Source organism: Trichechus manatus, unplaced genomic scaffold (genome assembly GCF_000243295.1).
Source record: "Trichechus manatus latirostris isolate Lorelei unplaced genomic scaffold, TriManLat1.0 scaffold00216, whole genome shotgun sequence".
In the NCBI taxonomy this organism is placed as follows: Eukaryota; Metazoa; Chordata; class Mammalia; order Sirenia; family Trichechidae; genus Trichechus; species Trichechus manatus.
Genome location: NW_004444152.1, coordinates 2,121,170 through 2,147,612, shown reverse-complemented (window position 1 = coordinate 2,147,612; position 26,443 = coordinate 2,121,170). Strand labels below are relative to the sequence as shown.

Below are 26,443 nucleotides of genomic sequence, written 5' to 3'. Positions count from 1 at the left end.
TTATTTCTTTTCATGCTTGATAATTTTTTTTTGGATGGAAGACATATTGAATTTTACCAGTTGGTTGCTAGATATTTTGTATGCCTATAAACATTCTTGAGCTTTGTTCTGGGATGTAGTTAAGTTACTCAGGAATACTTTGGTTGTTTAGCAGCTTGCTTTTCATATTTGTTCAGCAAGACCAGAGCTTGCTTTTCATATTTGTTCAGCAAGACCAGAGCATCATATAGTCTAGGAGTATTTGTTCTGCACTACTAAGATAAGACTGTTTTCTTAGTGTGGTCAGAATAGGCACTATTCCTATCCCTGTGAAGATGCCAGATACTGTTCCCTCTAAACATTTCAGATCATTCTTTCCCTAACCTAAGATTGTTTCCTTACACGTGTGTATGGTCAATACTCTGCACTTTAGTGGGGCATTCTCAGGAATATCAAGAGTTCTCTCTCTGCATTTCACTCTTTTCCTGTATTCTTTTCTTGTATTGTTCTTGGTCTCCCCAAACTCCCAACTTCTCCTCAATTCAGAGATTCCTCTGGGCTTTACCTGGGTTTCCTCTCCCTGCACCCTAGCCTTGAAACTCTCTTCTGGCAGTAAGCTAGGACAATTGTAGGGCTCACCTCATTTGTTACTTATCTCTCAGGGATAACAGTGTTTTGTTTTGTTTTTTGCCCATTGTTCTGCATCTTTAAAAACATTGTTTCATATATTTTGTCAAGGTTTTTGCTTACTTCATGCAGGAAAGTAAATCTAATCCTTATTATTCCATCATGGCTGGAAAAGATTTTATAATACATTTGGAAAAAAGAACTTACCAATTCTTTTTCCTTATTCCTTGAAGACAAAAGAAGATGTAAAAACTTGCATTTATTAGCAGTCTGTGATTTAGTGATATAGCAGATAATGTGGTTGTCTATATCAATTTAATTGAGGAATTCTGATTACTTTGTTTTTGTATATTTGACTAAGGTTTCCTATGTTGATAAGCAAAGTTTGTGTGCTGCAACAGGATTCTTCAAGATTAAGTAGGCACTCTACTTCACAAATACTAATATATTTACTGAAATCATGTCACAGGACTATCCTGGTGGTGCATTGGTGAAAGTGCTCAGCTGGTAACCAAGAGGTCAAGGGTTCGAACCCACCAGCAGCTCCATGGGAGAAAAATGTGGCAGTCTGCCTCTCTAAAGGTTTACAGCCTTGGAAACCCTGTGGAGCAGTTCTGCTCTGTCCTTTAGGGTCACTATGAATCAGAATTGACTCGATGGCAATAGGTTTAGCTTTGGTTTAGTATATCATAATCTTATAACTTCAGCTTGCTTGTTTTTTATTTTCCCTTATTGCAATTCAATATTTCATACTGAAACAGTTTTCTTTACTTTTACAAATAAAATATGGGTTTGTTATTTCAGGTGCCATTGACTTTCAGTGATGTTACCATAGACTTCTCTCAGGAGGAGTGGGAATGCCTAAATTCAGATCAGAGAAATTTGTACAGAGATGTGATGTTGGAGAATTATACCAACTTTATCTCACTGGGTAAGGATATCTGCCTCAAATGATGTAGAATCTCCTATCTGGGGTTCAGCTTTATCCACTGTATGTTTTATACCAGCTAAATTATTGCTCCATATTCTCAAAGGACTAGTTTGAGGTTTATTAGATGGAAATTAGGCCTACATTCAGCACCTGAATCTCCCCTGTCCTTCAGTTACCTTCCTCCCCTTGCTCCTTATGTAATTGCTTCATTTTCAAAATGACTAAAGGTTTTAATTCTGGGACCTTTTTTGCATAACCATTGTCAGAAAAAGCAGATTTTATTTTATGTGTATGTTCATGATGTCTATAAATACCTTATTTTAATTTCTGGTCCTCCTACATGGAGAACAGGTACACACTGAGTCCTGGTTTTCTCTTTACTACAGGAGTCTCTGAAATATTTATAGTGGTAGAATGGGTCAAGACCATCGTCTTTTAAAATAATATTTTCCTGCTTATAGTAGTGGGAATGTTAGCTTGCAGTGACCTAATAGATTTTACCAAGAAGTGGAATTCATCCCTCCTCTCCTCTGTGACTATAATTATCTATATTAGATCTTTTGAGCATATCTTACAGTTCTCTTGTATTTTTATCTTCTTTTATCCCTTACTTTTTTCTCTGTGCTTAAGTTTTGAGTATTTTCTGTTGGCCTGTATTCCACCTCATTTATCCTGTCCAGTCTGCTCTTTAAGGCATCCATTGAGTTTTTTCATATCAGATACTGTTTTTTCAGTTCTGGAGATTCAATTTGATTTTTTTTTTTTTAATTGCAATTATCTGGTGAACTTCATTATTTTATTTACTTTCTTTTTCCTTTTCAGCTGTTTTCTTGAACATTTTTATCATAGTTATTTTATAATTCTTATATACTACCTTCATTTTTTGGATCATCTATGGGTCTGTTTCTTTTCTTTTTTTCTCTTGTTATTTGTTATCTGGTAATGCTTCTTTAAATTACTAGAGATTGTGATTGCATGCTGGGCACAGTATACAAAAGAACTGAAAAGCTTTCAGATAATGGTATTTCTTAACAGAGATATTTCTTTTTCTCTCTTAGTCTTATGGAATGGGAAGCTGATCACTATAATACAATTAGGGATTAAGTCAGTGCTGGTTTTCTGTTTGGTAATACTAAGCTACGCCTTGTTTGTCGCTGTGCCTTTACTTCTAGTTGTACTCAGAATCAGTGAGTTCCTCTAGGGAAAAAGTGGCTGTAGAACCTCAAGGCCAATTTGCCACTTCTTTCTGTTTGTCACTGCTTATCTGTTCTGATTTCAAGCTTCCTTCCCCTGATGGATCTTTTATTTCCAGAAGAAAGGCTGAAAATTAATAAGGTAATCATCCAATTGTTAGGAAAAGAAGAGCATGATAGACTTAAAAAAAAGTAGAAGAAAGGAAACAATAAATGAAAGAGCAGAAATTAATGAGATTAAAAACACATACAGCTACAAATTTGGTTATATCAAAAAATGAATAAAGTTTATACAAATCTCTCAAGATGAATCAAGAAAAAAAAGAAGGCACCAAAAACCTAAATAACGAACAAAAAGAAGACTTTGTTACAGACCATCAAGACTTGAAAATGTGATGATATTTGGAAAACATTATGCTAAAAAACTTTGAAAACACAAATGAAATAAGTTATTAGAAAATTTTAATCTACAAAAATCTCGACTCAGGAAAAAAATAGAAACCTGAGAAGTTTCACAGGCAGTAATGAAACTGAATCAGTAATGAACAGTCATCCCACGAACTGGAAGATTCAGGTCTGGATGGTTTCTCATTAAAGCATAAGTGCAACAGTTTGAACATGCAGGTATCTGGGGAATATTTTTCCTGTGAAGTTTTTTGTATGTTGAAGAGTCTAAGAAAGAACAAACTTGACTGTAGTCAAGTAAGATATGAGTAGAAAAATAATTTTTTCTTCTTGAATATATGGAGTATATTTGTAAGAGTTTTTTTAACACTCTTGTCTATGAATTCTTTATCTGTATCATGCCGCCTTCTGTGTCTTTTGATTGATGGTTCCCTTAGTAATGGGTCATATTTTCCTGCATTTTTGCATGCCTATAATTTTTAATTGGATGCTAGACATTGTAAAGTTTGCTTTATTGGGAAGCTGGATATTTTATATTCTTTTTCATAGTTTGGGACTTTGTTCTAGGATGCAGTTATATAATTTGGAATTCATTTGATCCTGTCAAGGTTTGATTTTAAGCTTTGTCAGGGTGGGTGCAGAACAGCTTTTATTCGAGGATCCCTAGGTAGCACAAATGGTTAAGTGCTCAATTCCTAAACAAAAGGTTGATGGTTTGAACCCACCTAGAGGTGCCCTGGAAGACAAGCCTGGTGATCTGCTTCTGAAGGTCACAACCTTGGAAACCCTGTGGAACACAGTTCTGCTCTGACATATGGGTTCGACAAGACTCGGAATCCTCTTGACAGCAACTGACAACAATATGGCCCACTACTGAGGCAGTACCATTCCGGAGACTCTATTAGATGTGTTAGGGGATATTTTCACCCCTGCCCTTAGTGAATTCCAGGTATTCTGCCTACTCCTATCTAGTGATGCTTTCCACAGCCTCATTAGTTTCCTTACATATATGTGAAGATCAGTACTCAGGCAAAGACTCCAGGGGATCCCTGTGCAGATCTCTAGAGCTTTCACTGTCTGTGCTGCTCCCTCCTCTCTGCTACTCTGCCTTGCAAATTCTGTATACTTTGCCTACCCTGGACTCTCTACTCTGTTTCCTCAACTCAGAGACACTGCTGGGTTCTGTTTCAGGTCACCCTTTCTGTGTTTTGTTCTAGAAACTCTCTTCAGGCAGCCAGTTGTGGCACTCTTAAGGCTCACTTTGTTTTCCTTCTTTCAGGGGATCACTATTTTGTGCTCCCTGTTGTCTGATATTTGAAAGCTGTTGTATATTTTGTCTGGTTTTCTAGTTATTTAAGGAACATGGATAAATCTGATTTATCTTAATATTTCAATGATAGAAGCAGAAGTTTTGGGCCGTATTTTTCTTTGAAACCTGTTTGAATACAAGAGGTTGTAGATTCATCTTATATCTTCCCTACCCTGGACTAGGAATTAGCTATTTCTTCAAGCCATCCTGGTTTACATTAATGGGAAATCAAATATAGAGATCAGAAGTCAGCCAAAAGGGAAGCTAATTATGACTGGTTTTTTGTGGGAATAATTATTATACGAAAATTTTTCTTTTATCTCTTCTATAGAAACTGGTCTGTTTAGACTTTCTGTCTCTTTTGGAGTTTGTTGTTTTTACTTTTTATTTTGAAATCATTTTAGATTTATAGAAGAGTTACAAATATAGTAACTATATTTGTAATTATATGGTATACTGTATATCGTGGTATAAAGTTACAAAGAGTACCAGTATATAGTTCTCCTAATGATAACATCTTACACAAATAACCATGGGACATTTATCAAAACTAACAAATTAACATTGGTACAACACTTTTAACTAACCCGTAGACTTTATTCAGATTTCACAAGTTTTTCCCCTAATGTCTTTTTTCTGTTCCAGGATCCAGTCCAGTGTACCACATTGCATTTAGTCGTCATGTATCCTTGGTTTCCTCCAATACAGTAGTCCCCTCTTACCCGCGATCTCGTTTTCCACGGTTTCAGTTACCTGCGGTCAACCGCAGACCAAAAATACTAAATGGAAAATTTCAGAAATAAACAATTCATAAGTTTTAAATTGCGCGCCGTTCTGAGTAGCGTGATGAAATCTCATGCCATCCCACTCTGTCCCACCCGGGACGTGCATCACGTAGCTATGCTCTATGTGCTACTTGCCCATTAGTCACTTATTAGCCATCTCGGTTATCATATCGACTCTTGTGGTATCTCAGTGCTTGTGTTCAAGTAACCCTTATTTTACTTAATAATGGCCGCAAAGCGCAAGAGTAGTGATGCTGGCAATTCAGATGTCCCAAAGAGAAGCCGTAAAGTGCTTCCTTTAAGTGAAAAGGTGAAAGTTCTTGATTTAATAAGGAAAGAAAAAAAATCGTATGCTGAGGTTGCTAAGATCTACGGTAAGAACGAATCTTCTATTCGCGAAATTGTGAAGAAGGAAAAAGAAATTCGTGCTAGTTTTGCTGTCGCACCTCAAACTGCAAAAGTTACAGCCACAGTACGTGATAAGTGCTTAATTAAGATGGAAAAGGCGTTAAATTTGTGGGTGGAAGACATGAACAGAAAACGTGTTCCGATTGATGGCAACATGTTGCGCCAGAAAGCATTGAGCTTATATGGAGACTTCAGCAAGGGATCCCCTGAAACAAGTGACACCAAGCCATTTATTGCAAGTAAGGGATGGTTATACAGATTCAGGAATAGGTTTGGATTGAAAAATATAAAAATTTCTAGAGAGACTGTGTCTGCTGATGAAGAAGTTGCTACCACATTTCTGGCGGAGTTGAAAACGTTGATTAAGGAGAAAGGATACCATCCAAAGCAAGTCTTCAGTTGTGATGAAACTGGCCTCTTATGGAAGAAGATGCCCAATAGAACTTACGTTCACAAAAGTGCAAAGGAGTCACCAGGGCATAAAACATGGAAGGACAGATTAACTCTGGTACTATGTGGTAACGCTGCAGGGCATATGATAAAGCCAGGCGTAGTGTACAGAGCGAAGAACCCACGTGCTCTTAAGAACAAAAACAAAAATTATCTGCCGGTGTTCTGGCAACATAATCAGAAAGCGTGGGTGACAGCCATCTTGTTTATGGAATGGTTCCACCAGTGCTTCATCCCAGAAGTGAAAAAATACTTGGAAGAGGAAGGATTGGAATTTAAAGTCCTATTAATAATAGACAGTGCACCAGGCCATCCTGAATCTGTTTGCTATGAAAATGAAAACATCGAGGTTGTATTTTTACCTCCAAATACAACCTCATTGCTTCATCCCCTTGATCAGGGCATCATTCAGTTTGTCAAGGCCACATACACTCAGCTAGTATTTGATCATACTCAATCAGCGATTGATGCAGACCCTAATCTGGACCTAATGCAGTGCTGGAAATCATTCACTGTTGCTGATGCAATTACATTAATCAAAGCTGCAGTGGATGAATTAAAACCAGAAATTATAAATGCCTGCTGGAATAACTTATGGAGTGAAGTTGTGAATGATTTTAAAGGCTTTCGTTGGATTGATGGAGAAGTTAGGGAAATCATTCCCACAGCAAGACAAGTTGCTGCAGAAGGATTTGCTGACATGCTTGATGAAGAAGTGGAAGAACATATTGAAGGCCATGGAGAACTGTTAACAAATGAGGAATTAGAAGAACTTTTTGAGTCATCTACCAAGGAAGTGGAAGATGAAGAAGAAGAAACTGAAGCAGAACCAGCAATGTGGACATTACTGAGATTTGCTGAAGTGTTTCAAATTGCACAGATGTTAAAGGACAAAATTATGGAATACGATCCTCAGATAGAACGCAGCATTAAAGTCACCCGTATGATCACTGAAGGATTACAGCCTCTACAGCAACACTTTGATGAGTTAAAAAGAAAGAGACAACAACTTCCGGTTACAATGTTCTTCCAAAAGATTTCAGCAAAAAAACCTTCATCTATCAAGGATCCCCAACCATCTACATTGTCATGGCTCAATGATCCAGGATTACCTGAAGCAGATGATTCTCCTTCTGACATAATGTCAGAAGGTCAGTAGTAGCCTAACGCTACATCACAATGCCTATGTCATTCACCTTCATCTCATCACGTAGGCGTTGTATCATCTCACGTCACAAGAAGAAGGGTGAGTACAGTACAATAACATATTTTGAAAAAACCACGTTCACATAACTTTTATTACAGTATATTGTTGCTATTGTTTTATTTTTATTATTAGTTATTGTTGTTAATCTTTTACTATGCCTGATTTATAAATTAAACTTCATTGTAGGTATGTATATATGGGAAAAAACAGTCTATATAGGATTCGATACTGTCTGCGGTTTCAGGCATCCACCACTTGGGGGTCTTGGAACATATCCCCTATGGGTAAGGAGGGACTACTATATATGACAGTTTCTCAGTCCTTCCTTGTGGTTTACGACCTGGATAGTTTTTGAAGAGGTCAGGTATTTTGTAGAGTGTTTGTTTTCTTATGTTTAGATTGAAGTTTCGGATTTTGGGGAAGAATACCACGGAAGTGCCATTCTCGTATCACATCAGCGTTACATGATATCAACATTTTATCACTGTGGATGTTAACCTTGAAAACTTGCTTAAGGTGGTGTCTGTCAGTTTCCTTTACTGTAAAGTTATTATTTTTCTCTTTCCATACTCAATTTGTTAGAAGCAAGTTAGTAAGTCTAGATGGGATCAGTTTTGATAAACTTGATTTTCAGAAAACTTAGCTATTTTATGTACTAATTTATTAGCATAGTTGTCTTGTATTATTATTTTTTAACTTTCTCTGTTTCTTTATTGACTAATATCTCCCCCAGTTGTATGTTTGGATTTTTTTCCTTATCTTTTTTTCCTTAACTAGGTAGGCTAGTGATTTGTATGTGTTAATTGTACTGTTTTATTTCAGTTTTACTTTTACTTTATTTCTCCTTTCTGCCTTCCTTCCGTTTACTTTGCTGTTCTTTTCCTAATGCTGAATTCATTAATTGTAATTCTTTCATTATTCATTTAATATGAGCATTTTAGCCTATTTGTTGCCTCTGAGCACTAAAGTTGAAGGCCACAGATTCTGAGACGTAGTATTTTCATTATCCTTGTGTCTCAGTCATCTGGTGCTGCTCTAACAGAAATACCACAAGTGGATGGATTTAGCAAAGAGAAGTGTATTCTCTCACAGTCCAGTAGGCTACAAGTCCAAATTCAGGGTATCAGCTCCAGGGGAACACTTCCTCCGTTGGCTCTGGAGGAAAGTCCATGTCATCAGTCTTCCTTTGGTCTGGGAGCTTCTCTGCACAGGAACCTCAGTTCCAAAGGATGCGCTCTGCTCCCAGCACTGCTTCCTTGATGGTATGAGGTTCCTATGTGTCTCTGCTCGCTTCTCTCTTTTATATCTCTAAAGAGATTGCATTAAGACACTGATCTTGTCAACCTCATCAGTATAACCTCATCACAGTGATAGAATTTACAACACATGAGGAGATCACATATAATCTCATCATAGTGGTAGAGTTTACAACACATAAGGATATCACATCAGATAACACAATCATACAATGCTAGGAATCATGACCTAGCCAAGTTGCTACCCACATTTTGTGGGGGCACAATTCAATCCATGACACCTTGTTTTCAAGAAATTCTGCGATTTCAGTTTGCATTTTCTCATTGACCTAATAGTAGTTGTTTAGTAGAGAGCTTTTTATTTACAAATAGAAAGTGTTTTGGTTTTCTGATATTGCTACTTATTTATTGCATTGGTTCAGAGAGTATCATTTGTATTATTTCAACTTTTTAAACATACCATATTTATTCATAGAAGAGTTCTACTTGTCTTCAACTCATGTTTGACCCATTTAGCACATTAGATTTTCCTCAGGCTGCACTCAATCTGGATTGCCAGCATGCAGCCTACATCCAAAATATCCTTTGTGCAGAATCCAAGCCACTGTTTCCCAGGCCCTTTCCTCGTGTTATTTAGTTACTGTATTTTCCTCCAACACCTCCAGGTTTATTTGCTTAGACTTTGATAATCCTTTCAATATAGTAACTAATAGAATTCCTGAAAAATTACTGAGGTGCATTTCTGAGAAGTACAAGAATGGTTGGCTTTAAGTCGATTCCGACTCATTAACAACCCTATAGGACAGAGTAGAACTGATCTATAGGGTTTCCAAGGAGCAGTTGATGGATTTGAATTGCCAGCCTTTTGTTTAGCAGTCAAACGCTTAACCACTGCGCCACCAGGGCTCCTGTAAGAGAGAAGAAGGGAGAATTTGAGAAAGACATTGAACAAACAAAACAGATGGACCATCTGTAGGATGGGTGAATAATAAAACTCTACTGAGGAAGATAAGTAAAGAAATACATATGATTACCTCAGTTGAGATAGAAAACCAACCAGGAAGATAAATAAATACATACGATTACCTTGATTGAAATAGAAAACCAACGATGGTTGTAACAATAGTAATAAGACATGTATGACTTTAAGGAAGCAGGCATTTGGACAATGATTTGGTTTCAACTTTTTCCATTTATGTTTTTGCCTGAGCTAGTTTGGATGTGCATTTTTTTTCCACGTGTAACATAAATTATAGAAGAAAGTGTACATCACTGTAATAAGGTGTGAGAGATTGGAGTCAGGGAGAGGTAGTTGATAACTATTACATAAATTTGGAAATTACACTGTTATTTTACTCAGCTCCTTTCCCCTGTGACCTGTTGGAGACATTTACCTTTATTTTCATCCAAATAACCTATTCGTATTTTATTCTACAGTTAATTGTTTATCACCTACCACATGGTAGGAACTTATTTTTTAGTGCAAGGTGGAAGAGTTTGCATTTATACTTGAAGTTTTAGAATTAAAAAAAGTAATAAAACAGCTGAGAATTAATAAATATGTGATTGAGAAAAGTATTATGAAGGCAAAGAATTAGGTGTTGGAATGTAGAATAATGGATATGGATTTACTTAGCAAAGACATCCTTTCTGAGGAAGTGATTTCTGATGTACAGCACCTGAAGACAGTAATTTAAAGAAGCCACATGAGAAGATGCTTAAACGGTGGAGCAGGTTTAAAAAGGTCCAAGAGAGATAGGAAAAGTTGTGGTTATGTTTTGGTAGGTGAAAAGATGCAGTGTGGTAGTATATAGGGAAGAAAGATGACAAGGGCTTGAAGTGAATTATTATTGATAAGATAGGGCTTTTTATTTATGGTTATGTGTTTGGATTCATTCTAAGATAAAGACAAACAATCGGAAAAATTAATATAGAGAGCCATTTGGTAGTTAATGTTAGAAATGCAGATGATCAGGGTCTACTCCTGTAGATTCTGATTTACTCAGTCTGAGTGGATGCCTAAAGGGTAGTATATGTGAGAATCTCCTTGATAATTCTGATCCACAACTAAATATTAGAACAGCTGACTTTTTCTGTTTGCCTAATCACAAATTTTACATTCTCATGTGAACTTCATAACTTTCTGAGCCCTTTTTTGCCTTTTTAAAGTTGCACGGTAGTATTTCATAATTTTCTAACCCTTTTACTTCTAATGGACATTAGATATACTATTATACTATTATTACTGTCTTTACTGTAGAAGACTCCTTCTCACTCCCAGTACAGGAAAATAGCATGTGTTTGTTTTCTCATTTTCTTACAGACCTTGATTTCACAAATGAGACCAACAACTTATCTTCAGAAAAAAGCAGTTATGAAGTAATTTCATACCATCAGGAGACATTGAAAAGAAGTAAAACCTTCAACTTTACAGGTTTTTTTTCCAGAAATAAACCACAGTGCAGAATTAAATTTGGGAGACAACAGAGAACTAAAGTGGGGTATTTTAGTCAAATGACATTCAGAAAACATATATCTCTTTCTCTACAACAGAGAATTCACACTAAAGAGAAATCATATGAATGTAAGGAATGTAGGAAAGCCTTTAGAAAACATTCACATCTTACTAAACATCTGAGAGACCATTCTGGCGTGACACCCTATGAATGTAAGGAATGTGGAAAGGCCTTTAGAGTTCTCCAGCATCTTATTAGACATCAGAAAATTCATACTGATTTGAAACCCTATGAATGTAATGGATGTGAGAAGGCCTTTAGATTTTATTCACAGCTTATTCAACATCAGACAATTCATACCAGTGTGAAACCCTATGAATGTAAGCAATGTGGGAAGACCTTTAGACGTCATTCTCACCTAACTGAACATCAGAAAATTCATACTGGTTTGAAACCCTATGAATGCAAGGAATGTGGAGAAACTTTCAGACTGTACCGACATATGTGTCTACATGAGAAAATTTATCATGGTGTGAAACCCTATATATGTAAGGAATGTGGGAAGGCCTTTGGTCATCACTCAAGTCCTTTTCAACATAAGAAAATTCACACTGGTGAGAAACCATGTAAGTGCAAACAATGTGGTGTTCGTAGCTATTTACTTATTGAACATCAGAGAAGTCATACTGGTGAGAAACCTCATGAGTGTAAGGAATGTGGGAAAGCCTTTAGTAGGGGCTCAAGCCTTCTTAAGCATAAGAGAATTCACAGTAGTGAGAAACTCTATGATTGTAAGGAATGTGGGAAGGCCTTCTGCAGAGGCTCTCAAGTTACACAACATCAGAGAATTCATACTGGTGAGACACCTCATGAATGTAAAGAATGTGGAAAGACTTTTAAACTTTATTCATACCTTATTCAACATCAGATAATTCATACTGATGCTAAACCATATGAATGTAAGCAATGTGGGAAGGCCTTCAGTCGTGTTGGAGACCTTAAAACACATCAGTTGATTCATGCTGGGGAGAAACCGTATGAATGTAAGGAATGTGGGAAAACCTTTAGACTTAATTCTCAACTCACTTATCATCAGACAATTCATACTGGTTTGAAACCCTATATATGTAAAGAATGTAAAAAGGCCTTTAGTTCTATGTCAGGTCTTTCTTAACATAAGAGAATTCATACTGGTGAAAAACCCTATGAATGTAAAGAATGTGGTAAGGCGTTTATTCGTAGTACTCGACTTACTCAACATCAGAGAACTCACACTGGTCTGAAACCATACAGATGTAAGGAATGTGGGAAGGCCTTTAGTCATTGCTGTCAACTTACTCAACATCAGAGATTTCATAGTGGTGAGAAACTCTTAATGTAATTAGAGTGGGAAAGCATTTAGCCATGGTACAGCCCCTACCTTTCATTATCACTATTCCAACAATTGATGTCATGGTAAAGATTAAATTAGTTAACATACAATAAAGCTTGGAAGGGAATCTGCTGCATAGTATTTGCTTACTAAATATTGCTGTTGTTATTATTGTTCTGTACCATTGATTCAGTTCTGACTCATAGTGACCCTATATGACAGAGTAGAACTGCTCCATAGGGTTTCCTAGGCAGTAATCTTTATGGAAACAGATTACCAGGTCTCTTCTCCTGTGGAGCTGCTGTTGGGTTTGAACCGCCAAGCTTTTGGTTGGCAGCTGAGTGCTTAACCAGGGCTCCTTTACTAAATACTGTACTACTGTAATTTTTTGTGATAATCATTACTATTACTGTGAATTTATGTGGAAGGAAGAATGTATGAATATGATATATATATTTTTAATTTTGCACCATCACTTATCCCTTATTTAATTTCAGATAACTCATTCTGGACAAAATCCAGTAGAATATATTAAAAAGAGAAATTTTTTTATTCAGAACTCTTCCAGCTGAAGATTAGTGCTGAAAAGAAAGCTTATGCCTTTGTTGAATGTAAAGATGTTGAGAGCATATCTGTTGAAAAATTAGTGATTTGAAGAAATTTTCTTGTAATAAATTCCATAACACAGATAACATACCATCCATATTCCCTACTATTCAAGAAAAAATACAAATTAACAATTGGATAGCTCAGAGATAATTGTTGACTTGGAAAAGTTTTCCCCAAGTTTTTGAAAGTTTTAAATTTACATAGTTACTGAAAAGGTAACACAATGGTACAGTGAATGCTTGCTTGCCCTCCATCTAGATTCAAGACATTTATTAACATTTTGTCATATTTAATATTTTTCTCTGTATATATAAACACACACAGACATACATATTACATATTTCACATGTATATATACCCACACGTATGTTTATGTTACATATATTTTTGCTGTGCTTTTTGAGTGAATGGTTTAGGTATCATGATGCTTCATCTCTAAAAAATCAACATACAACTCCTAGGATTAAAGATAATCTATGTAACTACTAAACCATTGTCATCTAAAAAAAATTAACAGTAACCCCAGAATATCCTATAATATGCACTCCATTTGTAAATTTCTTCAGTTATTTAAAGAATGTCTTTTAAAGCTGACTTTTTTTTAGAGCCAAGAAACAAACTAAACTAACATATTTTATATGATTATGGCTTATTAAGTGTCTTGGTGAACAACCTACCTTTGATCTTTTTTGTGACACAGACTTTTTTGAAGACTCAGGAGAGTAGACCTGTATGATGTTACACATTCTGTGTTTATGCTATTGTTTCTCAAGTTGTGCTTAACTTGTTTTTCTGTCCTCTGTATTTCCTGTGGACTGGAGGTTATATCTAGAGGCTTGACTGGGTTTCAGATTAAACATTTTTGACAAGACTATACGTAATATTATGAACTTAATATTGTAAAATATCAAACAGCATACAAGGGAAATTTTGTTTGATCTCTGGATTTATGTATGGACCACCAGCCTTCTCCATTGTATTGATTAACTTTTTCCTTTCCAAATTATAAGTAATCCTCTACTTTGTAATTTAAAGTCTTATATATTTTAAGGAGTTTCTGGATGGTGCAAATGGTTAAGCGCTTGACTACTAGTCAAAAGATTGGCGGTTCAAATCCACCCAGAGATGCCTTAGAAGACAGCCTTGGCAATCTGCTTCCGAAAGATGATAGCCTTGGAAACTCTATGGAGCAATTCTACTCTGCACGCATGAGGTCGCTATGTGTTGAAATGGACTTGATGGCAATTAACAGGAACATATATTTTAAAGAAATGAAGAGTAACAAAACCTGGTCTTTATATTTACCTATATACTTAAAATTTCCCATGCTCTTCTTTTTCCCTGAAGATCTGAATTTCCATCAGTTAAGATTTCCCTTCAGCATGAAGAACTTTGGCGTTTCTCGGAGTGCAGGTCTCCTAGGGATGAATTTTCAGTTTGCTTTAATGAAGTGACTTTACTCTTGAAGGATATGTACTGTCTTTAGAATTCTGGGTTGGCAGTTTTTGTTTTTGTATATATTTTTCTAAGATTTCAGATCACTGAGTTCTCATCTCCAGAGTTTATCATAAGTCAGTATCATTTTAATTGATTTTCCTCTGTAATGCATCATTTTTCTTGGGATGCTTTAAAATTTTTTTATGACTTTTGGTTTTCAGCTATTGAGTATGATGTGTCTAGGTGTAGTTTTCTTTGTATTAATCCTGTTTGGAGTTTTCTGAGCCCCTGAAGTCTGTACACTTAAGCCTTTCACCAAATTACAGAAAATTTTGGCCATTATAAGTTCAGATGGTTTTTCCTGCTCTTTTCTGTCCTGGGATTCCAGTTACACATATGTTAAACCTTTTGATATTGTTTCACAGGTCACTGGCTCTGTTCATTTATCTTCAATTTTCCCTTTCTGTTCTTTAGATTGGATAACTTCAATTGTTCTGTTTTCAAGTTCAGCTACTCCTTTTTTCTGTCATCTGAATTCTGCTATTAAGCCCATCTATCAAATGTTTGATTTTAAATATTGCATTTTTCAGTTCTAGAATTTTACTACTTTATAGTTCCTATTTTTTACTTAGATTTCCTATTTCTTCATTTCAAGCATATTTTCAAAATCTTCTTAATTCTAGTTAAATATTCTGTATATTGATTTGTGCTAGAAAGATATGTAAATTCATTTTTATTAACTTGTGAAGTTTCCATTTCAATGAATGTTTCTACCTGTTTAGCTAGGTAACAGAAAGACCTTTTCCTTTCTTTGGAGTTTCAGATTTAGCTTGTTCATATACTGTGTGTGGTACTGGTGAGAAAAACATACAGTCATTTTTTGTCTTTGATTATCAAATACTTGGCAAACTTTTTTTTCTTCTTTAGAAAACCTTGAATTCAAATTACAGTAAATCTTTGTAAAAATCTTCTACCATTCAACTAATGAACATTGACAAAGAACATAAAATAAATGTTTTCTGTTTCTCTCAACAGCTGGCAATGATTCACAGCATTTGCACATATATACTAAATGAGTTTAACTCTATCCATAATATTTTTCATACAGTGCAGCAAAGCAATTAGGGAAACGAGCATTTTCCTTCAAATTCTAAGTAATCCAGATATTGTTACGTAACATAGCTGAAGTAACATCTGTCATGATGGGAATGAAGTTTTCACACTTGGCTGAAATTCTTCTTTAACAGATAAAAAAGATTAAAATTTATCCGTGCCATGAATCTGATTTTGTAGGCTGCAAATCGATATTTCTTTTTCATTGAGAAGTGTTTTGAGAAAAATGTACCCATAATATTAATTGAGAGGTGCCTTTTATATTGTACAACTCATCTAAAGCTAAAGAAGAATACTTGAAACTTCTAATCTTGAATTAATTGATCTTTGATATTGTTAGAAAGATCTTGTGTTCTATGAGCAATTGTTTCGTGGCTTAACTGGAGATAGTTCACTTTTTATAAAATAACGTTTTTATTCTTTTCATGATTTCCTAACAAAATTTTCATACTTAAACTAATAATTTATTTTGTTATCTCTCCAACTAAAACTTAATTTCTCTTTTGTGAGGAATCCAAGCCATTTTATAGCTGGCTAAATTTACAAACTCTTAAATTTGTTTAAAAATTATTTCAACTTTTTGGTTGGACATTAAATTCTGATTTATTATCTATTCTTTTTTGTTTATCAACAGGAAACCTATCAAGATCACTGTGTTTGCTAAAAATGTCTCTTACTATTACCCACTTTATTAACCTAATTTTTTTTTACATGTGTTTTTTATTTTGCTGTCACAGAAAATTGAAACTGCCATTCATCATGAAATTCACAATAAACCTATTTCCAGTCTCTTTTAGTCTCTACCATTCTGGCTGTAGCAATGATCTCTACTTGATTCTGCTTCATTGGTATGCCTCGTTTTAAAGTTAAAAATTTGTCTATAGTTATTTTTAACCTAGAATAATAATTAAATTAATAAGTATTTCAATTTAACTACTAATTATTTTCTCCTTAGTATCACAGTAACTCGTGTTTGTAAAATATTCAGATAAACACATTACAATTAATTTGTTGACACCAACTAAGATCAGTGATGTATTTATGTATACTAGAAATGACACATGGCACCCAAGACGTACACTACAAAAATAATATCTATACAATGCAATGATTATTGTTAAATGTAGACTTACCAAAACAATAAAGTTGTTGGTACCAAAAAATTATTTCACATTACTTCAGTTTTTAAATTAAAATTAGTCTGTGTTTCAGAAAGTTCACTTGGTGGCCAATATAGAATATACTAGATGTGGGGTGGGAATGAGAGGAGAAAAAGGCAAGATATCTTTCCAATATTACTGTCATTAGTTGCCATTGAGTCGATTGCATCTCATGGCACCCCTTGTGTACAAAGTAGGACTGTTCCATAGGGTTTTCAAAGCCATGAGCTTTTGGAAGCAGATTGCCAGGGCTGTCTTCTGAGGCACCTCTACAGGGGTTTGAACCACTTTTTGGCTAGTTGTTAAGTGATTTACTGTTCATGCCACTGAGGGACCACAATATTATTAGGTATTGCAATAATCCAGATTGCAATACCTAGTAATAAGACTACCTCTTAATGGTGGGAAAAGGAGAAATATTTTCACATATTAAGTAGCAACGGCAAGATATGGTGAATAATGGGCTGTGAAGGACCAAAAATTCTCAACCAATGAAAGTGTACTTGTAAGCACCCATTTCAATTATCTAATTCCAGCCTAGTATGTCTTTTGCAACATTATTGGTATTCAAGAAGTCAGGTTCCATGGTTGGTATTTGAATGAAGGGCCAAATTAGCTAGTTACTCCAATTTTCATCTCCACTTCTTCCATAATGAAAGAAATATCACGTTTTTATTTGGTCATATGCGCACTTTGGATAATGATTATATTTCCCCATCTGATTAGTCCATGTATCTTCGGTTATGACCAATTGGAGATAACTGGGATTGTGTGGAAGTTTTGGGAAACCTTCCTTAAATGACATCTAGTTTATCACCTCTTTTCCCTTTCTTCCTACATTCCTCCATCCTGTTCCCTGGATGTGAATCAGATGATTTGGAGGACTTGGAAGCAGAGCCCCAATACTAGACTTAGTCTGCTCAACTCCAGCATTTTATGTGACAGAGGAAAAGATTTTTCTGGATGAACTGCTATCATTTTGGGTCTGTCTTACAGCTAAACATAATCTTAACTGATTCACCCAGGTTGCTGTCTATTAATAACAGTCATCACACCCTCCTATCTCATCATAATCCAAAGCAGAGCAAAGCTTTCCCAGAAGTGTTCCCATGTGAGTACTCATTCCTACCTCATCAAAAATTTAAGATACTTGCAAGGGGGGACATATTTCCCTTTTGGGCATGCTTTTCTGTCATTCCAGCAGAACAAGAAAGGTGATAAGTAATATATTGATTGATTGCACTAACTTTGTAGATAAAGGCATTAGGGTTCTACCTGAAATCATCCCTAGAGAAAGAAGAGCAGCCAAGGTAATGTATGGAACATCGTAAGATAGGAACTTTAATAATAAATACAGTACTAACATCCTTGTCACCTTTCTGCTCTAAAGCCTGGGATCAAAAGTGTTCCTATGAATTCTCAGCCCCAGATTGCCCCATGTAGATATGCAGTTGGTTGTTCTGACACCCAGCCATGAAACAAATATTTCAGTGTCTTCTGCCAACAATACCTTCTACTATTATAAATTCCAGTCATGACCTTTGATACCTTGTCTCTGTGATATTATTTCCCTTCGAGATTCTGAGACCAAGGCCCTTCTTTTATCCTACAAATATTCCAGAAATAAATCTGCAATTTAGTGGCCTTCAAAGATCTGCCAATCAAGTTAGAAATGCAGACCAGTAAAAATGTACTCGTAATGCAGTGTGACTATGGACTATAAAGGAGTCTGAGGTAGCCCATGATAGGTACAAATAACAGAGTCTGGGATTGCATGCTGAAATATTATGAAGACTTCTATTTGGAGTACCGTGGCAGATTAGATAACCTGAAAAACAAGAATATACCTAGAAATTCTGGGTGAAATAGAAAAATTATTCTTTCAAATGCATGGAGAGGAAACTGGAAAAGGATACTGAATAGTTATTGATGTTGGGGCTCCCCTGATATGTTTACAGAATAAACAGAAGCTAGAGAAGTGATTCCAGTAGCTACTTTTGACAGAGGTACGAGGAGAAATAGACAAATCCACACACATAGGAAAATTTAATACATCTCTTAGTAAGTATCATCAGACAAAAATCAATACAGACCTTTAAGATACAACTTTTATGATCACATTGATCTAATGAGCATATTATAAAATCCTTGTACCTAGAATGCACCAAGTACACTTATCAAGTGTACATGGATTATTAACAAAAACATTATATACTAGGCATAAAGCAGTCTAAAGTATTTCAATGGATTGAAATTAGTAGAGTATGCTTTTCAACTAAAATTCAATTAGTACTAAAAAGATACGTGCAAAATATATGATTAGATACAAAGCAATACACTTCTAAAAGCCCCTTGTATCAAAGAGGAAATGACAATAGAAATTTAAATTTTTAGATATATAAATATGTTTATACTGTTATATATAAAGTATGAGAATGATGTCTTGCCACAGAGAATATCAATACAGAGATAAAAATGAAAATAAAGAACCAAACAGTTGAAAAGTACAGTAACTGAAATTAAAAATTCACTAGAGGGGCTCTTCAGCATATTTAAGCAGGTAGAGGAAAGAATCATGAACTTGGCTATAGGGAAGAAAGAATCAGTAAACTTAAATATAGGCCAGTTGAGATTATCCAGTTTAAGAAGAAAAGTGAGGAGAGACTTGGAAGACTTGTGGGACACCATAAAGCATAGCAACATACACATAATGGGAGTTACAAAAGGAGAGGAGAAGGAGTATTTGAAGAAATAATGGCAGATAACTTCTGTGTATGTGTGTGTATGGGGAAAAACAACCTACATATAAAAGAAGCTCAGCAAACTCCAATTAGGATAAACTCAGCCACACCAAGAGACATTATAAATTAAACTGTCAAAAGACAAAATCTTAAAAACAGCAAAAGAGAACTGAGTCATCATGTGCAAAGGACCGTTTATAAGATTAACAACTGATAACAGAAACAATGGAAGCCAGAGGCAGTGGGATGACATATTCAAAGTGCTGAGAGGAAAAAGATTGTTTAACAATTCTATATCCAGCGAAACTATCCTCCAACAATGGAGGCATAATTAACATATTCTCAGATAAACAAAACCAAAGACTTAATCACTAGCAAACCTGCCCACTAGGAAATAAAAGGATTCCTTAATAAAGTAATAATTATAAATATATTGATGGGCACAAAATGTATAAAGATGTAATTTGTATGACAATAACAACACAAAGGAAGAGGAAGAGAAAGTTACATAGCAAAGTTTTGTACACCCACTTCTCATTGACATGGTTAGTATCCAAAGACAAGGTCGTTGTGTGAAAATCAGTGTTATGCAAAAATGGAGATGACTGTGTTACACAACTGCCAAATTACATCATTATATAACTGCCACACCACTGAGAATCATGGCCCAGCCAAGGTGACACAAAACCTTAACCATCACAGCCAGCATTACTCTTGTCTTGCACCTCGGCCTTTGTTACTGCCAGATGTATGTAGTTAATGTACAGAATAGTCAGATAGTTGATTTTTACTACTGTAGTAAATGCAAAATGCCAGATAATGAGATAGTTGATAAGTGAGGAGTAGGTATATACCATTCAAATTTAGTTGTTATTAATCCAAAGTAGATTGTTGTAATTAATATCTAAATGGTAAGTCCCAGAGCAACCACTAAGAAAATAAATAGTATGTAGTAAAGGAAACAATAAGGGAATTTGAATGATAAACTAAAAAATATATATTTAACACAAAAAGCAGTACTGGATGAACTGAGGAAAAAAGACATAAGACAGAAAACAAACAGCAAATGGCAGATGTGACTCCTACCTTATTAGTAATTAAGTATAAGTGGATTAGAGACTAATCAAAGGCAGATGGCAGAATAGATAAAAACACATTATTCAACTATATGCTGTCTACAAGAGACACACTTTAGATTCAAAGACACAAGTAGATTGAAAATAAAGGGATGGGAAAGATACACTGTATAAACTAACCAAAAGAGAGCTGGAGTCCTGTACTAGTATCTAGACAAAATAGATTTTTTACACAAGAAGTGTTCCTAGAGACAGAGAAAGACATTTTATAGTGACTAAAGGGTCAACCCATGAAGAATATATGACAATTATATAAGCACCCAGCAATGTAGCTGTTAAATACATGAAGCAAAAACCGACAGAAGGGGAAAATAAATTCAACAATAATATAGACTTCAAGATCTCACTTTCAGTAATGGATAGAACAACTAGATAAATGAACAAGGAAATAGAACACTTGAACAACACTGTAAAGCAGCCAGACCCAACAGACATCTATAGAACACTGCAACAACAGCAAAGTACACATTCTTTCAAATGCATGTGGAACATTCCCCAGAATAGACCATTGGTTAGGCCATAAAACAAATCTCAAATTTAAGAGAATTGAAATGCAAAGTATGTTTCCAACTACAATAGAATAAACTAGAAATCTATAACTGAAAAAAAAAGGATATTCACAAATATGTGGAAATTAAACAACACACTCCTAAATAACCAATGGCTCAAAGAAGAAATCACAAAGGAAAACAAAATATTGAGATGACTGAAAACAAATATACATCATACCTAAACTTATGGGAGGCAACCAAAGCAGTGTTTAGAGGGAAATTTATAGCTGTAAACACCTGTATTTAAAAAGAAAAAAATTCTGAAATCAATAACCTAATCTCAGACCTTAAGAAACTAGAAGAAAAGAGGAAATTAAACACAAATCAAGCATAAGGAAGAAAATAACAAAAATTAGAGGGAAAATAAAAGAAAGAGAGAATAGAAAAATAATACAGAAAACAACAATACCAAAACTTGGTTCTTTGGAAATTCAGCAGTTAAACTGGCCAAGAAAAAAAAAAGACCATTTCTAAAATCAGTAATGAAAGAGGTGACATCATTACCAAAGTTACAGAAATAAAAAGGACTATAAGGAATACTCTGAACAATTGCTAACAAATTAGATAGCCTAGATGAAACGGACAAATTTCTAGAAAGAAGCAAACCACCAAAACTGACTTAAGAGGAAATAGAATATCTTAATAGAACTATAACAAGTAAAGAGATTCAATTACTAATTTTAAAAAAAAATCCCCACAGTGGAAAGCCTAGGTCCAGATGGCTTCACTGGTGAATTCTACCAAACATTTAAAGAAAAGTGAACACTTAATTCTTCATGAATTCTTCCTAAAAACAGGAGAACAAGGAATACTTCCAAACTGATCCTATGAGGTCAGAATAGTCACAGAGACACAGGAGGAAGACATGCCATGTGAAGAGCTTCTACAAGCAAAAGAAGGCCAAGTACTGCCACAGACACTGGAAACTACAAGAGAGGCCCACAGAAAGAGTCATGCCTGAGACCCTGATTTGGACTTTTAGCCTCCAGAAGTGAGGAAATAAATACCACAAGACATCCATTTGTGGTATTTCTATTACAGGACCCCTAGGTAACTAAGAATTAAATACCAAAATCAGACAAAGATATCCCAAAAAACTACACAACAATATCTGTTATGATTATAGACATGAAAATCCGAACAAAATACTATTAATAGTAAACCAAATCCAGAAACATATAAAAAGGATTATACACCACGATCAAGTTTGACTTACTGAGGAATGTAATATATGTATGCACCATATTAACAGGATTAAGGACAAAAACAAACATCACAATAGACTCAGAAAAAGTATTTGACAAAATCCAACACCCTGTCATGATAAAAACATTCAACAAAATAGGAACAGAAAGGAACTTCCTTATCTTGGTAAAGGGCATCTACAAAAACCCAATATATAACATTTAATGATGAAAGACTGGGTGCTTTCTATCAGGAACAAGACTAGAATGTTCACTTTTGACATTTCTATTAAACCTTGTACTGGAGGTTTTAGCCAGGGCAGTTAATCAAGAAAATGAAATAAAAGGCACCCAGATTGCATAGGGAGATGGAAAATTATTTGCAAGTTTATGTACAGATCCAAGGCCAACCTATCAAAATTCCAGCTTTCTTTTTTGCAGAAATTTATATTCTGATCCTAAAATTTGTATGGAAATGCAAGGGATCCAGAAAAGCCGAACAGTCTTGGAAAAGAAGAACAAAATTGGAGGACTCACAGTTCATGATTTTAAAACTTACTACAAAGTTACAGTAATCAAGAGAGTGTGGTACTGGCTTAAGAATAGACATAGATCAATGGAATAGAATTGAGAGTACAGAAAACCCATATATTAATGGTCAAGTGATTTTTTACAAGGTGTCAAGACAGTTTAAAGGGGGAAGAATAGTCTTTTTAACAACTGGTGCTGGGACAACGTTTTTTTTTTTTACATTTTGCTGTAAAAAATTAGTATAACGTGTTTATGAAAATATCTCATGAGGGCAGGGTGCAGCTGGCAAACAAAAGTAGAAGGCACACGTTATTTTCATAAAAATACTGTATCCATATGTGATGGAATAAATTTGGACCCCTTACAGCAAATAAAATAAAATGGATCAATGATGTAAATATAAAAGTTCAAACTATAAAATAATACTAGAACAAACTAAAAAATAAGACTAGAATAAAACATAATCATAAATTTTCATAACCTTGAATTAAGCAGAGAGAGTTTAGATATGACACCAAAAACACAGGTAACAAAAGACAAAATAGATAATTGGACTTCAGCACAATTAAAAACTTTTGTGATTCAAAGGACACCATCAAAAAGTGAGAAGATAACCCACAGAATGGAAGAAAATATCGGCAAATCACATATAAGGCGTTGTTATTGTTATTAGGTGCTGTTGAGTAGATTTTGACTCATAGCAACCTCATGTGACAGAGTAGGACTGCCTCATAGGGTTTTCTAGGTTGTAATCTTTATGGAAACAGATTGCCAGGTTTTTCTCACTACTATCCAGTAAAACAAACAAATTACCCAGTTAAAAAACGGACAAACGATTTGAATAGACATTTCTCCAAGGAAGATATAGAAATGATCAATAAACTCAGGAAAAAAATGCTTTAATGTCACTAGCCACCAAGGAAACGCAATTTACAGTGATACACCCTTCTCAGCCGCTGTTATATTATTCAGCTACAAAAGAAATGAAGTGTTAATACATGCTACTACATGGAAGAGGCTTAAGAACTCTGCTAATTGAAAGAAGTCAGACACAAAAAGCCACATGTTGTATGATTCCATTTTTATGAAATGTCTCAAATGACAGAAAGTAGATTACTGGTTGCCGTGGTTAGGGGGAGTGACTAGTGACTTAACAGGTACAGGGTTTCTTTTTGGAATCCTTAAAATATCCTGGAATTAGTGGTGATGGTTGCACACCTTTTTTAATATACGAACAACCACTGAATTGTACACTTTAAAAGGATGAACCTTACAGTGTGTGAATCGTATCTCAAATAAATTAGAGTGTTTACCAGATGGAATAAATTTGACTACGTTAAATTTAAGACAATGTCAAAGACACAATAAGAAGAGTGGAAAAACAAAATATCCCTCTCCTGCCCTCAGACCTGCATGCTAGCTAGCAAATGAGTCATCTGTTTGTACTGTTTTGGACTCAGCATATTACTACTTGTGAAATTATTTTCCTTGCACATTTAAAATTGTGATACTAAATTTAAAAAAAAGCAGAAAGATGAAAAAGCACTGTGTTCCATGATTTTGAATTGAATGTGACAGAATTAATGTCAATTTCTCTACATTCTCACTTGACTTTCTTAATTATGGTACAAACTAATTTAATTTTTAGGGTGACTAAGCACCCATGCCCTTGTACATGTAATATATTCACTAAATATTTGTTCAGTATCTTTGATTTTATATTTTTAAAACAGGCATACTCTTTGATAGCTACAATACATATCAGTTGTTAGTAAGAGTCCCTATACATAAAGAGTTTTCTTTACATATTTTGCTAATATGTAAAGACCTGGCTCAACAAGTTTTTTCCTACTGTCTGAAGACTAATTCCTCAACAGAGAAAATGACCAAAGAGTGTGAAGAAAGAATTCACAGAAAAAGAAATTTCAGATGGCACTTGGACATTCTCAACATGCTCAACCTCACTTTTAATAAGATAAATGGAAATTTAACAATGTACAATATTTTTCAAATACCAAATTATGAGTGATCAAAAACATTTTAAAACAGAATATTGGAAAAAGTGAGGGAAATGGGCTTTATTGAACATGTAAGCAGAATTAGGACAAAACGCTTGAAAGTGATAATATTTATCAGTTTAAAAATTCAGACTTTTGACTTTTGCCCAGGCATGTATAGAGGTGGAAGGAGTATCACTTCCACCCCTACAGTGAAAGAGCTGAACTAACTTCAGATTCTCAAGTTTTTCCGAAACTATCTAAGAGCTGAGGTTTCAGGGCAAACAAAGGGCATAAAATCTCAGAAGAGACAGTGCTTGCAGAACTGTGCACACCAGATATAACTGGACACTGGTAAAAAGAATTCAGCTAGAATAGTGGACAAATTAGTGAAGGCCAAGTGCAGGATGGCAGAGCACTGTGAATCTGGGGCAGCAAAGGTTCCAATGTCTGTACCCTCTTGCAGAATCTTCCTCCACAAACCCCATCAGGCCCTCACAAAAAAAACACTGGAAAGAGCACCAAGTGTCTATTGTGCAGCAGCTTTGGAGGAGAGGCAAGAAAATATTCTTTAGTCTATGATTCCATTTTTCCCAGGAGATAACAGCTGTTTTGGCCAAGAAGAGCCAAGGGAAAGCCACAACTTTTTTCACTCCTGATTAGATTCAGGAAGGGACTCCACAATATCACAGTCTTGGTTTGTACACCCAGTTACCTTGTCCCTCCCCAGGGGACACTGATTTCTTAGGAAACCCTTCTCTGACTCTGCCATGGCACCATTTTCTCTAGAAGCTTTCCTCTCTTGCTTTCAATTCCCTCGCCCTTAGCGCGGCAAGGGCTGGGAAGAAAGTGTCCTCATCTGACAGCTAGTACTCCTGAATTTATTGTCCTCTACTATCATCCCAGCCAGGTACCAGCATGACCCTGATAATGGCCCCTACTAAATCTTACGATCCAAAAATGCTCTTCTTCTGTCCAGTAGTGATGATAAAGTGATTTATTTGTCCTATAAAAAGCGGTAGAGAAAAAAAGATTCAACTAAAAAGCTCATCTCTAATCTTTGCCTCCCCTCAAAGTTCAGGTCCTCATTTACCCTACACAGCTGTTTCTTTCCCACACAGAGTCACACCTTTCTGTTTCATCAGAGGTTTCTCACGTTATTAAACTTTTAGTGCTTTGGATCTGCACACTCCTCTATTTTGGCATATCCAAGGTTAGAGCATGGGAGGAAGCCAGACACATGTACTAGTGTCTCATCTGTTCCATAATGAGCTTTTTTACCTTTTTTTAAACTTCAAAAAATATACAAAAAGAATAATACAATGATCATTCATCTGCCCCTCATGTTGCATCAACAGTTATCATCCCATGGCCAATCTTGTTTTATCTCTACTCCACTCTCTCCCACTTTCCATCAGTGGATAACATTTAAGCATATCCAAGACATACTAATTCTTCCTTCAATATTTTGTGAAATAAAATTAAGTTTTGGCTTCATGCAGAGAGAGTTCTCTTACCCATGACACTAAAGGTCATCTTATTAAATGTTAGAAACCTTTGTGCTTTATATATACATATATATATATATATATGTATACATATATAT

At 35.2% G+C, this 26,443-nt stretch overlaps 2 protein-coding genes across 3 annotated transcripts; both read left to right on the top strand.

Moving 5' to 3' along the window:
* The first annotated feature begins 1,392 nt into the window (after positions 1–1,392).
* Positions 1,393–5,269, top strand: LOC101353200 (zinc finger protein 888). The gene is made up of 2 exons (XM_023742737.1): positions 1,393–1,537; positions 5,090–5,269. Exons 1-2 carry the CDS (start codon positions 1,393–1,395, stop codon positions 5,245–5,247), a joined length of 303 nt encoding a protein of 100 aa, XP_023598505.1. The 3' UTR covers positions 5,248–5,269.
* Positions 5,270–5,300: 31 nt separating this feature from the next.
* Positions 5,301–14,102, top strand: ZNF404 (zinc finger protein 404). Of its 2 annotated transcripts, none has more exons than XR_002825942.1 (2): positions 5,301–7,333; positions 10,874–11,008. XR_002825942.1 is itself a non-coding variant. In XM_023742733.1 (2 exons), the coding sequence occupies exons 1-2, from the start codon at positions 7,267–7,269 to the stop codon at positions 12,178–12,180; spliced, it is 1,374 nt and encodes a 457-aa protein (XP_023598501.1). In that variant the 5' UTR covers positions 7,154–7,266; the 3' UTR covers positions 12,181–14,102. The 2 variants fall into 2 exon arrangements, 1 of the variants encoding a protein (XP_023598501.1); XM_023742733.1 differs by having other exon boundaries at positions 7,154–7,333; positions 10,874–14,102.
* Positions 14,103–26,443: the final 12,341 nt, after the last annotated feature.

What these genes read in the sequence shown, in the direction of transcription:
- LOC101353200 (XM_023742737.1), top strand. Translation starts at nt 1,393, where the DNA reads ATGGGTTTGTTATTTCAGGTGCCATTGACTTTCAGTGATGTTACCATA. An exon ending in TACCAACTTTATCTCACTGG is followed by an intron (nt 1,538 to 5,089) that starts GTAAGGATATCT and finishes TTTCTGTTCCAG; the next exon opens with GATCCAGTCCAGTGTACCAC.
- ZNF404 (XM_023742733.1), top strand. Translation starts at nt 7,267, where the DNA reads ATGCCTATGTCATTCACCTTCATCTCATCACGTAGGCGTTGTATCATC. An exon ending in CTCACGTCACAAGAAGAAGG is followed by an intron (nt 7,334 to 10,873) that starts GTGAGTACAGTA and finishes ATTTTCTTACAG; the next exon opens with ACCTTGATTTCACAAATGAG.